This window comes from Trachymyrmex septentrionalis, unplaced genomic scaffold (assembly GCF_001594115.1).
Source record: "Trachymyrmex septentrionalis isolate Tsep2-gDNA-1 unplaced genomic scaffold, Tsep1.0 scaffold8, whole genome shotgun sequence".
NCBI classification, from domain to species: Eukaryota; Metazoa; Arthropoda; class Insecta; order Hymenoptera; family Formicidae; genus Trachymyrmex; species Trachymyrmex septentrionalis.
Genome location: NW_017305987.1, coordinates 551,066 through 567,748, shown reverse-complemented (window position 1 = coordinate 567,748; position 16,683 = coordinate 551,066). Strand labels below are relative to the sequence as shown.

At 32.4% G+C, this 16,683-nt stretch overlaps 2 protein-coding genes across 2 annotated transcripts in view; both read left to right on the top strand.

Moving 5' to 3' along the window:
• The first annotated feature begins 1,573 nt into the window (after positions 1-1,573).
• On the top strand, positions 1,574-8,007 carry LOC108754462. The gene is made up of 4 exons (XM_018496734.1): positions 1,574-1,705; positions 6,689-6,894; positions 7,606-7,713; positions 7,799-8,007. The coding sequence occupies exons 1-4, from the start codon at positions 1,574-1,576 to the stop codon at positions 7,938-7,940; spliced, it is 588 nt and encodes a 195-aa protein (XP_018352236.1). The 3' UTR covers positions 7,941-8,007.
• A 2,595-nt stretch (positions 8,008-10,602) lies between these two features.
• Positions 10,603-16,683, top strand: part of LOC108754386 — a 13,610-nt gene continuing 7,529 nt past the window's right edge. Inside the window, exon 1 of the mRNA XM_018496639.1 lies at positions 10,603-10,733. Within this exon, the coding sequence (XP_018352141.1) occupies positions 10,620-10,733 (114 nt within the window). The 5' untranslated portion in view covers positions 10,603-10,619. The remainder of the gene's footprint in view (positions 10,734-16,683) is intronic.

The window sequence follows — 16,683 nt, the reverse complement described above, 5'->3', positions numbered from 1 at the left end:
TTATTTAAACTTTTTTTTTTTTTTTTTTTTTTTTTTCGAGTATACTCGTATTACTGTTGAAACTGGTACCCAAATCAATATATAAAGGAAAGCATGGGCAAATACATACAATTAATTTGCCATAATCAAGATGAAGAATCTGGAATATATACTATATACATTAAATTTATAATATCAAATTATACCGCAAATGTAGGTAACTTGGGACAGTATAAATAACTTGGGACTGCATGTATTTTTATCAGATTCAATCATGAGTCCAACCATTAGTCTGTAAAACTTAAACTTCCTTTAGAGACTTATTAATAAATTCCATGATTGAATTTGCATGAATTTGATTGAATGATTGAATCCTCCATTTACGGTACTTAATTTGAGTTATTTTTAATTATTTCCATAGATCACCACTGCTTCTACTTAATATGTTCTTAATTTAGCTTAAAACAATGGAGTTAAACAATTTAACTTAAGTAAATAAGAGTGCACGATGTGCCCTTAATTCTGGCAGTAAAATTAGGAGTTAAAGATATCAAATGAAGGATCTTATTGAGCTGAATACAAATATATATTTTTATTTTGCACCGATTTTCTGTTTCAAAGTTATAGGATATACATTTATATAATATTAGTGTATATAACGTATACATATATTGCCCATGGAATTACATTTTAAGATTTGAATATATTGCACATGGAGAGAGAGAGAGAGACAGAGAGAGATGTACACTTTAAGAAAGTGTCAGTTTAGTCATTTATTAATTGTGCCGAGTTACGATTGATGACAACGTGAGCATTTCCAAACCTTCATTTGGAATGCAACCATGGCTGTGGCCATATACAAGACACCATATGACAGTCGTAATATAACTGCAGCATCCAACAATGCGCGTGCCAGATCGCAACAATTCGCCACGATGGCTTCTCAACCTGTTTGAAAACTGTCCGTAAGGATAAATTGGTACTGATCGACTCCACTTCGATATCTGGATTTCATTAAACTGCACAGTCTATCCTTATTTGTTTACTCTGTCTCGTTCTATCGAAGCAAGGAGATAGATGAAAGCACTTTAGCTTGCGAGCCGAGTTTTAGACAGGACTGATCTATATATAATGATAGTGTGGCTGTGCCTCACATAATAAATAGCTGTTTTAAATTTGGGATCTTTGGAACTCTATAACGTTGAAATGAAAAATCGGTGCAAAATAAAAATGTATGTTTGTATTTAGCTCAACGAGATCTTTCATTTAGTATCTATTTTAATCCTTATTTCACTGCTAGAATTGGTAGTACATTTCTTATATACCCATTTGGCCGCATTTTTTAATTTAAATTCAGTTTATTAATTACTAAATGTGTGCATACGTTAATATAGACATTGTTTATTTTAAAACTAACCATAGAAATGGATTGATTTACATTTTGATACACATAAAAATAATAAAATGTTATTTTTAACAAGAGGAATTGAGTTACTATTGTTATTATTACTTTTTTAATATTTAATAATGCATTATGTGTATTTGTAGAAATAAATTTATTATATATTTCTTTTATTAGTTCTATCAGTTCCTAATGGCGAGAATGGTGTTCCTGTTCAGTTTTCTCATATTATATTGTTGGAGAAACGAGAGTTCCGCGTCTAAATCGAGAAGGCAAATATTGCCTTCGCCGCCAATCATCTTTCCATTTGGAGGAACATTCAAGGTATTTTTAAGCACTTCTTATCTTTACGGAGTATCACTTTTCCTCCAGAACAACGCTGTAATATCGCGCGCTTTATCGTGTTTTTAATTTTATCATGCAAAGTTCCTTGCTCGGAGATTGTAATCCTTGATTAGTCCGAGAATTAATTTTTGAAGTATTCTTTGCTTTGCTCGTGTATTTGAAAATTTTCTGTGTCTGAATATTTCTCTCAAGAAAACGTGTTAACTAATTACAATTCTCGCGGCGTAATATTTCGCCGAGAGATGTAATAGCGAGTATCTTCTTCGTGACGATACGGATTCTATCCCGCGGCAAATAACTTCCATCTGATGAACCACTGACGCTCTTATCCTTGGACGTGATAGATTTCTGTAATCATTTTGCAATTTGGATATTATTGAAATCAAGTTTTCACAAGAGTGTTTCACAAAGAAACGCTCTTTCAACGGTAAAGCTTTAGTTTCAACGCACAATTTTACGTGATCACACGTGTTGTCTCACCATTTTCATCAATCGTTAAATAAAAACGCAATATTTTGCGTACGCGCACGCGCAAATATAATATCTAATTAACAATTTAATTAAAACGCAAATGTAATTAATTATTTACATCCTTTACTTGAAGCTACAGTTTGTAATTTATAATTTGTAAAGTCAGAAACAAAAATGTTGCATATACTGAGATATCTAGTTATAAAATATTTTATACTTGATCGTTTTAATTTTTATAAGTAATAAAAAATAATTAAAAAATAGAGAGAGAGAGAGAGAGAGAGAGAGAGAGAGGGCGAGCAGATTTTATTTTGTACGTTAATATATTCATAATATTTTTTTTAACTTTTTGTATACACGTTAAATAAAAATTACTCTCTCATACATTGATCTAATCTTCTCTATAAATTTATTCTAGCCAGCTTAATTAACACAGTAAGATTGAAATCAGTTCGAATGCAAAGTAACGAAATGCATTAAATTTTCTTTAAATACAGTTTAACAGTAACAGTGCTGTTACTACCTTCGGCAACACGAAAAGCAGGGGAACAAATTTAAATAGCGAGAATATCCCGGCATTCGCCACAGGACGATTGATAATTAACTGCAGTTTTATCTGCGGTCCACTCTTAAATCCTCTAATTAAATCGAAAAACTCCTACTGTGCAATTTTCTCTGTTAGATGAGACGATTCGATGTCGTGATAGGTTTTGTTTGTCTTCGTTTTCGTTGTCTCTACGAGATATTCTTAATTATTAGTACTATCTCTCTTTCTTTCTCTCTCTCTCTCTCTCTCTCCCCTTCCTTCCTCTAAAGGAAAGAAAACTTAGAAGAAATTAAATGAAAACTTAATGGAGTATCTGATTGGCGTAAATAAGTGGTTTTCAAATGAAGGAATAATCAGAAATAAGAGTTAGTTCTTAGTATTAGTTCTTCCTCTTCACTTTTCCATTTCAAACTTTGTTACGCAATTATAGAAAGATAATTGTTATTTCGAAGATTAAAGACGATTCTTATTTTAAATTTAGAAAATAATACCTATGAATTATAATGTTTATAAAATTTATAAATAACACTTGCAATTAACAAAATTTTCTTATTTGAAATACTTATTTGAAAATGAACGTTGTACATGCCTTGATGAGATTTTATATTTTTTAAGCTCGAAAACGTTACTATATTTGAAATCTACATTATTATTCGCAATTATTACTTTTTTATATTCATTTATTTTTTGTCTTAATATAAAGTATTTCTTCGGGACATATTTTTCTCTTTTTCTTTTATAAATATATTTCTGTTATCGTGTAATATGCAATAAAAATAAATACGTGCATATCAGTGCAACGTAATTGAAAATTGAGTTATCATAAATTGGCAAAACGTCAAAATCGTGTCACTTATTCTAACCCGTTGCGAAAATATTGCGGAGCAATACTAAAAATAAAATGCAACGTTTCAGAAAAGAATTTGGCAGCACGAACGATTGCGCAGTTGCACCTTTTTTACCATTTTGTGAAAACAGGAAATAAAAAATAGAACGAAAGTGCACGAGAGACGAATTCGATGTATGGATGCGATCAATGCGCGTGAAAGGGCATGTCGAAACATGGCACGATGGCATACATACGCAGAAGAACGAAGCAAATCAACGTCTCGTTATAACATAGAAATAGAAATAGTCAATTGTTCTCTTTTGAAAGTCGAAAAGGCCCTTTAATCCAAGGAGCAGCGCGCGGCAATTGTAAATATTTGAATGTTTGCCTTTTAAAACGCTCGCGGCCAAAGAGGAAAGCGAATTGGGCGCGTTCGGGTCGCCGCACGTGCAAACTCGAGGAGGAAATTATGTTGAGGTTTGATTGTGATTCGTGACGAGAAGACGAAGGAAACAGGAAAGGCGGAGCTCTTTCTTCTCGAAGTATTGCTTCCTGCAGTAATATCGTTTTGCGCAAAACGCATCGTTAATAAAGCGCTGAATATATTTCGCGAATGTCTTCGTTATTGCACGCTTGATATAATGCTGTTGGATGAATTATATAATGTCTGTTAAATATCACGAGGAAAGCTCGCCGGAGATTTCTGTGCCAATTCAAGAGGCTTGCGTGCGTTTCTTCTGAAGATCGGTAGCACCGCCGTTTTAACAAATCGATATCCATGACACAGGTAAATTCTCAGATAAACATTTGGAATTACGAAGCTCGGATACTGCGATTGAGATTCCTAATGTAAATACGAAAATGCGATAGCAGAGAAAACAAGACGCCGCGAGCGCAGCGCACTTCACGTCCTTTCGCTGAGCAGATATTTGAAATGGATATCGATCTCTCATTTTGATTCCAATAAGGACGACCGATCCTTCTTTCGCGGGACGAATTTAGATTCGTCTTTTAGATTCCGTCGATGCATCCACCGGGTCCGCTGCATAACGGAAATGTTACGCGATTTACAGCAATTCGACGAAAAGCGAGGCTGGTTATAACACAAAAAAAACATTGAGGAATCAGTAGAAAAAAATTCAAAGTGCAAAGTGCAAAGTTCGCCATTAAGATTTAAATTATTGCTTCTGAGAACGAAAAGAAGTCAATATAAATTTATAATATTTCAAGGCGCGCCTGTTCAACTCTAAAATCGATGTAGTTTCAAAAAATTTGTTTCGTGCAAGAAAAAAAATCTGTATCGTCTCTTACGTAATACTTGGCTTTATCGTAACGTAGTCGACTATTATTTTAATGGCTACTTTTTTAATGTTACCTTTAAATAATATACTTTATATATTTGAAATATTTTTACATTATGTGCTAAGTTTTTTTCTGAATTTTTACGAATAAAATGCTTCTTTCACCTTGATGAACGAGGTGAACAAGAGAAAAAGGCAAAAACGGTCGCTCATATCATGCACTTGAACAAGCTTTGAGTGAAGATCTTATACATAGATAATTATATAATATGAAATATAAGCATTTTTTGTGAAATACAATGAAATTTTTGTGAAGTACAATGAATATTTTACTTAGCGTTATTAAATTACGCATTTAAATTATGCATTTGTGTATCGCGCTCGTATTTTCGTAACACGTCTCATGCGCCTGAAAGGAACGTAAAGATATAATGTAAATAAATTGGCAACCCGTCTTGGCGACGTCGGTTCGCTCTTGCATAAAGAATACGGAGCATCTAAGCAAAGTAGAAGCGTCACGCGTCATAAAAACTAATGTAGGAGGAAGGACAGGTTTATGGCAGGTTGCCAGAGAGTTGTAAGTGCCTTCTCCGTCATCTGCAGGTTGCGAAAATAGCGTAAGGATAGGGATCTTATCCACGGACAAAGCCGCAATTAAACTACTGTAGTCGACGAAACTTGGTGGATGTAAACACAACGAGATCCTCTCAGTATTCTACACTGGTGCACCTTGGTACACCAAGTTTCAAGCGTACACTTCTCATTGTCTTTCCGTATCTCGATATCTCGCGATATTTTTGCTTCCTCTTTCGCCCTTCTCGTTCCAGGATCGCTCATCAATCTCTTCCCAATCATGCTGTGGCCGGCTGCGCATTTTCGCATTAGACACAGTAGACGTCGATGTTATCGGTATTGATGCCCCTCGCCGTATCTTTGCTTGTGCCAGACCAAACGCGAGTTTCTTCTTCCATTTCGCGGGTGATTTACGATCGGGTCGTTTAATCTCTAAAATGAATTCGCGAGTCTTACCCCCCGTCTACTCCCATCAATTCTATTCTTTACGACCAGATACGAGGTATTAGCATATGAATTTTTATGTCTCTATTGCGAGATGGCATCAGACGACGCTATTCAGCATCCATGGTCGTTTGAGTTGCGGCGGAAGCGTTCTCTTGCTCTTCCAGTCTTCCATTCTCGCTTGCGTGCTGACTCGAGAAAATCACAAAATTAATTCCCGTCCGTTTTTTGTTCCCCGTATCTTTGGTCTATACTTTTCCGGATGAACGAGTAAACTGCCCCTCACCATGTATCCGTTCGTGGGCTGTACCTTTTATTCTCTGACCGAGTAGAAAGCGACGCTTTTATCTCGATCGCTTGAGAAAGAGATAAATCCTTTATTTTCGAGGATAAAAAAAAAAAGAAATGTTTCCTGCGCTAGAGAGACAGAGAAGGAAGTACTGTGATTTAAAATACGATCGTGAGATCCTTCAAGTTCTTTTAAAAATGTTCAAACGCATCCGCTCCATTTCGATGTTATTTTGGTTGAAATTTTTGCAGCGTATTTTATGTGAGAAATTTTCGAGAAAAGTTGCCACTCGCTCCATCTGACATTGTTCTTTCGATTTTACTATAATTTTTGTTTTCGAACACATTCATGTTTTTTTTAATATAAAAAAATGTATACTATTTTCATTGTAACTTCTGATCTATCCACATTCAGATATCTAAATGTATAAGAATTGTAAGCAGCTAAAGTAATATCTTCTTAATATGTAAGTACGCAAATATGTTTATTTGCTTGTATCTGTGATAAGCTCGTCGTGGGATTTGCAGTGCCCATAGAGCTCTCAGGCAGGATTGTGGTTTACGGTCAGAACTTACAGTTCCAATATTCTCTGCCGCCGAACGCGACATTCTTCACGGAGTTCCTCACGTCGTCGTCACGACGACGACGACGTAAAGGCGTTAGTTGGAACGAAAGGATGACTATCTACCAGCTTCTGGAGGACGAATTCGAAAGGTAAGAATTATTTCACCATTGGACATTCCTGTACGATGTATCGAACGACGTGACAGCATGAAAATTTACCTCGTTATTTACACACGGATATACGCGTCCCAAGTTACATACGGAATTTCTGCAGATATTTGAAGAGATAATTAACAGATAGACAGTCCGTTTGCTGAGCAGAATTATTTGCAAAGATGGAAAATATATATTTTTCAGTGTCTTTCACACATGGAAAGAACAATATTGTTAAAGTATCTAAAAATTTAACTGGATATAAATCTGAATACAGTTTTGTTTGCAATACAATTATTTATATATTTTCAGATTTATATCCAATTAAATTTTTATAAATATATTTCTTATAAATTTAAATAATTACGTAGAAGTCTCAAGCATGATAAACAATACTACAAAAAGTTTGCACATTCTAGCAACTAGTTTGAGCGTTCTAAATAATTATTTTAATGGTCCAACTAATATAATTATTTTTAAAATTAAATTTGTCTAAGTTTTAAACGCTTTTAACGAAATTGTCCTTTTTGTGCATGTAGAGAGTTTAATTAATATTAGTGTATCACTAATATTAGTATACGCGTAAATAACAACTATAAATAATTAATAACATTTTGTGTTATTAAACTGTTGTGTAATTAAACAATGTTGCTGCTATTATATGTATATATTTGCTTCATCTTTCATTAATTAATCCATAATTTATAGAAGGGGAATTGATGGAAAAGAATGCATGAAAAAGAACATATGCGAAGCAGCAACGACTCTTTTAGAGGACGAAGGACTTGTGGGAGAATTATTGCACCTTTTGTTTACGTAAGAACATTCCAATTTTAATTCCCTTTTGGATTTAAGTATGCTAGACATCTTGTGAAAAATTAAGATACGATTTTTATTTTAGACCTCGAAAAAGCGATACACCTTTGGACTCCGAATATTTACGAGCATTAGAATTCGGGCGAGAATATCACGACTGTTCACGGATCTACAAATCGTGCCTTCCTGGTCAAGGAATTCTAGATCAAATCTCAAAAATAATATAATGTAGCACAAAGTCATCTTCACAAATTAACTAAATTTAATAAAAACAACTGTATTATGAAATAACCCAGAGAGCATTATACTTTAATGTAAGAATTTATTATTAAATTTAATGTAGCCAAAAACGAATTAAAGAAATGAATACAGTTTTCTATCTCAATTTTCAGTGGATATTCAATGTAATTTGTATGTGTACTAAACGTAAAATTAGCTGGCAGTATAATATTTCTTAAAGTTTGAAAATTGAGTTGTTTTAAGCAACTGCATATTTAACTTTAGTTAAATAAAGCCTGCGGTACATGCTTGTTTTCCTACTAGATTGCTATCTGGATTAGAATCTTGTCACCATATTGGTTGCGGTGCTGTAAGTGCCAGTATTGCAGCCAATACTGTGACAAAATTCTAATCCATCTAGCAATTCAGCAGGAAATCAAGCATCATGTGCCGCAGGTTTAACTGATACTAAGAGCAAAATATAACGTTCTATATAAACAAAGAATTTACGAGCGTGTACGTTTCTTATCATCTAAATATTTTTCAGTAAATCATGCAGGGATACACATGTGGCAATTTCTATTGCTTTACTAGTTACTATAATGTTATATATTAAAGCGATATTTAGCTCGATAATTATAAATAAATAGCAGAAGAGTATTTAAATTTAAAATGTCATGTAGTAGTCAATATTAGATATTATTATTAAGACATTATTATTACCAAAATTATTTAACATTTTCAAAGATTTAAATTGATTTGAAGATAAAAATCTTGCAGTATTTCTCAGTAACGATCATATTCAGTACGGTATATAAGGACGAGACACAAAGTAAGTTTCCGGATAGTTATATATACTCAGAAAAATGGTTTATACTTTATAACGGTGCGTTTTTCGTAGTAGGAAACTTATCAAGATTTGAGGAATAGATTAAAAAAGAAATAAAGAAAGAAACACATTTTTCGGCACCTTTGTACTATCTCAGGATCGCTCAAAGCGAGAATAGAATGAAAGATGCTTATCTTGATAAGTTTCAAATAAGGTTTGAACTATCACTGAGATATAGAAACTGAGATTATATAAACTATTCATTTTGCAAAAAATAATGTTAAATCCACTTCACGATGAGTCAAAATAAACTAATTAACAATCTTTTGATACATTGATTTTAATTTTGTTAGTTCAGAGTGCATTTCTCTTATGAGTTATGCGCCCCTTGATTTATTTACGATTAAAATAGTTTTAATTAATTTGTTTAAAAAAGTTTTGTTTACGTTGTAATTTTTTTAAGCTTAAATCTGCCACTATTACTAACTCGTATTGCAAAATTTCTTAATATTCTTTCATCAAAGATAGCTATAAATATATGCATTGTATAAATATATATATTTAATAAATTTCTATTATTTGATTATAAACTCAAAGTTCTATCAATGCAATTTTTTAGCCTTTATAAAGATAAAGTATAGAATACACTTTCAGCTAGTTGGTATTTTTCACAAAGCCATACATGATGCGGCTTATAAAAAAAAAAGATTATTGATTTGAAAAATTCACGCAAAAAATTGTTATGTTTAGCTTGAGTTAAATTAAACGCAATCATCGCGTTTCTTTAATTTAACGTTAATCGCGTTTCTACTAATTGGTACGAAATGGTTGAAGATAAAAAAAGATAATCAAGACGAAACTGAGTCAAGAAAGTGTCACTGGATCTATAAAAACGATAAAGTCGATCGGTCCTTAAGTTTCCGACGCAATTACTTTGTACAATAAAGAATAAAAATAATAATTCTTAATGATTTCTTAGATTTATTGCTTGGATTTAATACTACAAGCAGTAAAAGAAATTCTATCTTTTAGAAAGAAGAATTTTATTTTTTACAAGAAGAAATATTTGGAGCTTCATTTTCCTCTTTTCTGTCTCGATCTTTCTGATATAATCGCGGAAGTAATCGAGTATTCATCAAGAATACTTGAAATACGATATTAAAATAAAGATTTCAATGAGAAAAGTAATGAAAGCAACGAGCTAAGCGGATAATTCGTCACTCGAAGAGCAAATATTGCGCAACGAGTAGTTAAGTAAGTATCACTGTATTCGCGGAAATGCTGGTAATTGATCGATGCTTTCGGGACGCGTAAAAGCATAGCGTACTCGTCGGTACTTGGAGCGGGAATAACTTTCGCAGTTACGCTCGGTCGGAATTAAGCGACCAGTGTATCTCATGGAATTAATGCTAACCGCGCTCCTCATAATTGGCAACGAAACAGCCAGAACGAGAGAGAGAGAAAGAGAGAGAGAGAGAGAGAGAGAGAGAGAGAGGAGAGAAAGCGCGGAAGTTGAAAACGGTAGGAAGGGGAACCCCCCGCGAGAAGCTCCTGACTCACGAATGATCGTAGTGGTTGTTCGAGCTAAACGTTGGCGGAGAAAGGCGTAAAGGGTGTCATGTAGGAGACTCTCTCTCTCTCTCTCTCTCTCTCTCGCTCTCTCCCCTCCTTCTCTCTTTCTCTTCCCTTCTTTCTTTCTTTCTCCCCCTCCCCCTCCTCCTCTCTCTGTCTCTCTCTGTCTTTCTCTCTCTTTTTCCCTCTCTGCCTCTTCGCAAAACTCGAAACGGATCTCACGATAATTTTGTCCTCCTAAGTAACCTTTGGCTCTGGTCCCGTTCTCTTCTCGATAACGACAATTATGCGCCCGCGGTTTTGGTGCAGTGTCTACTTCATTCTCTTCGCAATAGCGAAACCTACGCATCCCGGAAGACCAGTCAGAGCTTTGGCCTTCCCTAAAGGCAGCACCTTTTTCGTAAGTGTTATATTTCTATTTGGAATTCCTATTACGTACGTTGGAGGCTAAAGGAAATTGTCTTTTATCGTTGAATATAAACAGACTATTAATTATTCGGTCCCATCATTTTTGTTGCGATTTTCTATTCTCTGATTAAAAGTAAATCGTTCGATCATATATCTTTCGAATTTATCGCGAAATAATTATTAAAAAAAATAAAAGAGATTTTTTAATTAGGATAATTTAGTTTTTTTTTTTTGCATAAATTTTATGTGAAGATCGAGTAAATAGCATTTATTTGTCTTTCAAATAAATATAAACGAATCAGTACAGTTTGTAAGATGAATTTTCTAAATAAGCTATATGTAAGTTATAATTGAATGGTTTTATGGAAAATTAAACGAGAATTCTCTAAAATAGAAATAAAATCGTAAAAAGGCGGCGTTGCGTTAATGTTACAGTTACGCAAACTATCTGAAATTAGTTTATATCGCAAAATGTACGGCACGAAAAAAGTTTAACAAACGTTAAATTAATGATTCATCAAATTCTGACGGCGGGAACACGATCGATTTAGCAATTTTCCACGTTACGGCAACTTCAGAGCAAATGGTAGCGCAAAAAAATTATGAGCGAAACGCCGTCAAAATTGTGATGGACGTTATCTGTTTTGAGAAGAGTCGAACATTTTTAAATAGTAATGCGATAAATCGAAGCTCTCTGCATATAAAACAGCGTAATCAATTACCATTTATATGCCGCGGCCGTTCAAAGATAATTAAGCGATTTAATAACATGTAAATGCCCCGATTACATTTAAACATTAGAGTAGTAGCTAAAGGATTAAAGGCTAAACACACACACGCGCACAAGTCTGTGCAGAATAGGCGAAGATCGCAATATCTGTGAGAACACACAGCATTCCGCAAATGATTGTTCTGGCCTTCTAAATTGAAATTCTGTGTGTAGAACGGATGTTTCTACACGTTCGGAACGCATGCTGAGTTTTTACCCGAAAATATCATCCCTCCGTTAAATATATTATATATTGCGCGAATATCGCCAGTGAATTTTATCGCGAAGAATGCGATCGGGAATATTTTGCATCCTTGACGCGCGGCGAAATCTGGACGACAGATATACGTACCATTCCCGATTAATTACATTCTCATTACGCGAGAATGCACCGTCCGTGAGAAATTCGTGGAATTTTTTTTTTACACGGATTCCACCGCGCGTTCAGTAATTCGTCCCGGCTATTTCGGTTTTTCTATCATTTTGGAATCGTTCCCTCGCCATCGTGAATCGGTCGCTTCGTGATACTCCAATATTCAAATACCGAAAAAGGCTGCCCATGCTCTTTTTTCGCTTTCCGCGAAACAGCTGTGCGCGAGATACGGCTTGTTATGAAAACACCCTCCCGTAATTTATACGATTTTGCGTCCAGTTTCGTCGAACGCGTAACGTGATATACATATATCTTATCTTTCTGAAGCTGTATGCCTGCTGCATGATGCCTTTGAGACTAAAGTTGCGCGTTGAACCTCGTAATATAGGTTTATTTTCGACAGCCTTAGATAGAAGCAGTAGTTTTCAAAACTTTTCGCGTCGATGTGCTTTCTGCTGCGTATACCCAGATGAATTCGAAGTATTGAAAGGTGAGATGGGCGCAAAATTTATTTCTTGTTAATATAAAAAGAAGAGGAGAATAGTTCTCCAAACCTACGTTGCTAACACGAAAGAAGAAACTTGCAATAGTGAGTTATGAGATCTTCTCGTTCAACTATAAAAAAATATATAAAATTACATAAATTATGTATGTAAAAATTGCACAATTTATGATGGAAGTAATATATAAAATTATTCGTTTTTTTACAAAAATTAGTTCTTTTATCACTAATTATGCAAATATGATATGCTTTATTAGATGGAAAATTACAATAACAACAGTATATTTTATACGAGAAGAATTTCCTCTTAAAATTTACCTTGAAAATATGGTAATTGTGGGGCAACACTGTATTTCAAAAAATTTTATGTAAATTTTTCTCACTTACTAATAAAACTATAATAAAATATAAAATAAATTTGATTAATTTTACTGAAGTGCATGGCAAAAATCTAAAATATTGTATTGTACCACAACTATTATATTTTCAGAGTAAATTTTAAGAAAAAATATTCTTTCCATAAATTTTATGTAAATACAGGTTTTTGTAATATATTACATAACATAATTTAATATCATGCATATTATATTTGCATTATTACGTTTGTATACATTGATAACACAGTTTTTAAAAAATTGTACATATGTAATTTATTAAGGATGTACAGTCCCTGCAAAGAAAATTAAATGTGTTTAATACTTATAAACTTCAAATAAACTATATACACATGAAAGTTGTGTGAATAAGATTATATTTTCATTTAATAACACGTTTTTATCATTTATTTATTTGTTATTAAATACTTTTTGTTAAAAATTAAAATTTTAAAAAGGATAACAAAAATCTATATCGAGCACTAATTTTATTTGTAACTTTATTTATGTGTGAAAATGTATCTTTAATTTTTGCCATAAATTTATTTACAGTTTTTCATTAACATCTTTTTAAAATAATGCCTGATTCAGCATCAAATTATTAAAATTGCTTGTTAATTTAATTCGCTATATTACTACAGTAGTTTAATTGCGTTTATAAATCCAAAAAATCAATTCGGCGCATTTGAATGATTACAAATAATACACTGAAAAAAAAATTTGTTCAATTAACTTAAAACATTTAGTTGTTTGTAGATTTGATTAATTCAACAAATTTTATTTAATTAAATTTAACCGTAGTCTGCCTAACATTGAACAGTTTGACGGTTGAAATCAATTAAATAAAATTTGTTGAATTAACCAAATCTACAAACAACTAAATGTGTTAGCTAATTGAACAATTTTTTTTTTTAGTGTATCTATGCATATACATATTATATAGTAATTCAGATTGAATTATTAAGTATTAAAGATTTAGCTTGACTGTTATGGCCATTACTTCTATTTTATATTGAATATATCTTTGGTAGTGAATTTCATAATTATTCATCATAAATACAATTTTATACAAAATTCTTTGTGTGTATTAAAAATCAGTCGTAATATTTTTTTAGGAAATTGTGATTTCGTGTAAGTTTGGGAAAAAACAGCTAAGTGGAATTTTAGAAATAAAGAAATTTTATCAAAATCGGTTATCAAGAGACGTGGTAATCTCCCGTCAAATTAATATTTTTGAAGTTAATACATTAAAAACACCTTTTTTATATCATTATGAAGGGAATAATAGCATGTCATGAAAGAGACGCTACAGCTCTGCCGAAATAATTTCTCTGCTATTTATATACGATTTCTTTATAAAAGAGATTTGTCGAAAAAATTGAAAGTAATAACAGAGAAGTTTGTTCGTAAATCATATTAGCAGAAAAATTAACGAGAAACTACAGACAAAATTGCAAAGAAAAAGCGGACAAATTTTATACAACGTTGTAGAGAAATTAGAAGAGATATTTTTTCTGCATTTTCTTTGCAAAACCAATCTTTGCAAAGAAACTAAGAAGAAATTAAAGACAAATTTTCACAGTAAGTAACAGAGAATTTGCAAAGAAACTGTAGAGTAATTGAAAAGAAATTTGTAAAGTATTTGAAAAGAAATTTCCTTGCATTTTCTATGTAAAACATATTTTGAGAGAAATTTGATATAAATTGAAACAAAATTGCAAAAAAAATGCATATAAACTAGTGAAAATTGCAGAGATGAAATACAAAGTGCTGAAGAAGTATGGAAGTGATGCAGAAATGATACAGAAAAGATGCAGAAAAGTTGCAAAGGAGTTGGGAAAGGTGTGTGAAAAAGATAACGAAAAGGTACTAAAAGTATAGGAAAGTGAATAGAGAACATAGATAAGTAGATAGATGTATGTACCCTGGAAATACTTCTCAGCTATTATTTTACACATTTCTCTGTAATATCTCTACAGATTTCTCGGTTGTTAATCCTACAATTGGAACCATCTTTGCGCAAAAATTGCAAAGAAATAAGCAGAGAAATTTCTTTGCAATTTCTCGGCAAATTTGATTGGAATAATATTTGCAGACAAATTGCCGAGAAATTCAACTGTTTTCAGTTAATATTGCTTTTTTCTTCAAATGGCCTACAAAGTTAATTCAGAGAAATTGCAAGTCAATTGAGTAGAAGAGCCATAGTAATATACTGTAGAACACCCTTTTTTAGTAGTTTTATTTTGTTTAGTAGTTATCAATATTTTAATTAGCATGTATTAATTATCATTTAGGGATGGCAAGTGAATTTATGTAACTCCTTTATTTTTGCCGTTACTTTTTACAATAACGATTTGATAATAATGTTGAACATTTTTGTGACAGTAATCGTAACTAACTAAATATTGTGAGGTTATGCTAATGTTGAAAAAAATCACTTTGAAAAATAACTTGTTATCATTACGCATTTACTTACTGACAAGAGTAATTTGTAACAAATAACGTTATTCGTTACAAGTAACGACTTTCAAGTAACGAGTAGACAGTAATGCGTTACAAATATCGAAATACTTTTTCGAGTAACGAGTGATTTCTAATTCGTTACGAGTTAACGATCAAATGACTGTCCAACACTGGATGTTATCAGTACAATTATAAAAAAAAACTATCAAATAGTTATTATAGGACGAAGTAAAAATAAGGAATGTAACACACTCTGCACAACTTCTCTGCAATTTTCACCAATTTGCATGCATTTTTTTACAATTTTATTTCAATTTCTATTCAATATTTCAATTTCTCTCAAAATATGTTTCATATAGAAAACGCAAGGAAATTTCTCTTCAAGTTACTCTATAGTTTACGAATTCTCTGTTATTTAACGTGAAAATTTGGCTTTAGTTTCTTTTCAGTTTCTTTGCAGATTGGTCTTACAAAGAAAATGCAGAAAAATATCTCTTCTAATTTCTCTACAATGTTGTTTAAAATTTGTCCGCCTTTTTTTGCAATTTTGTCTGTAGTTCCTCGCTAATTTTTATACTAACATAATTTACGGACAAACTTCTCTGCTATTACTCTCAATTTTACCACAAACCGCTTTTACAGAAAAATAGTACATAAATAACTAAATAAATAATGTAGATAGATAAATAGATCATATCGACAAGTGGATAAATATATATGTTTGCCAGTACGTCCTTCGAATAAAGTGTGCTGTCCCTGGCGAAATAATTTTTCTGCTATTTATATACTATTTCTTTACAAAAGCGACTTGTGGAAAAAATTGAGAGTAATAGCAGAAAAGTTTGTCCGTAAATCATATTAGCAGAAAAATTAACGAGGAACTACAGACAAAATTGCAAAGAAATGGTGGACAAATTAAAAAAAAAACTGTAGAGAAATTACAAGAGATATTTTTCTGCATTTTCTTTGCAAGATCAATCTGCAAAACTGAGAAGAAACTAAAAACAAATTTTTACAATAAATAACAAAAGAATTGGCAAAGAAACTGTAGAGTAATTTAAAGAGAAATTTTCTTGCATTTTCTATGTAAAACATATTTTGAGAGAAATTGAATACAAATGAAAACAAAATTGCAAAGAAAATGCATACAAATTATGTAAATAGCAGAGAAATTATTTCGCCAGGGACAACACACTTTATTCGAAGGACGTACTGGCGAACGTGCTTATTTATCCACTTGTCGATTTGATCTATTCACCTATCTACATTATTTATTTAGCTATTTATGGTATTTATTACCTACCTAGATCTATCTACTTATTTGTGTTATCTATTCGCTTTCTCACGTTTTTCGCACGTTTTCCGCACATTCTCCGCAATTCCTTCGCAATTTTTCCACATCTCTTCCGTATCTTTATCACATCTTATTTGCGTACATTATTTATCTACATACCTACGTAT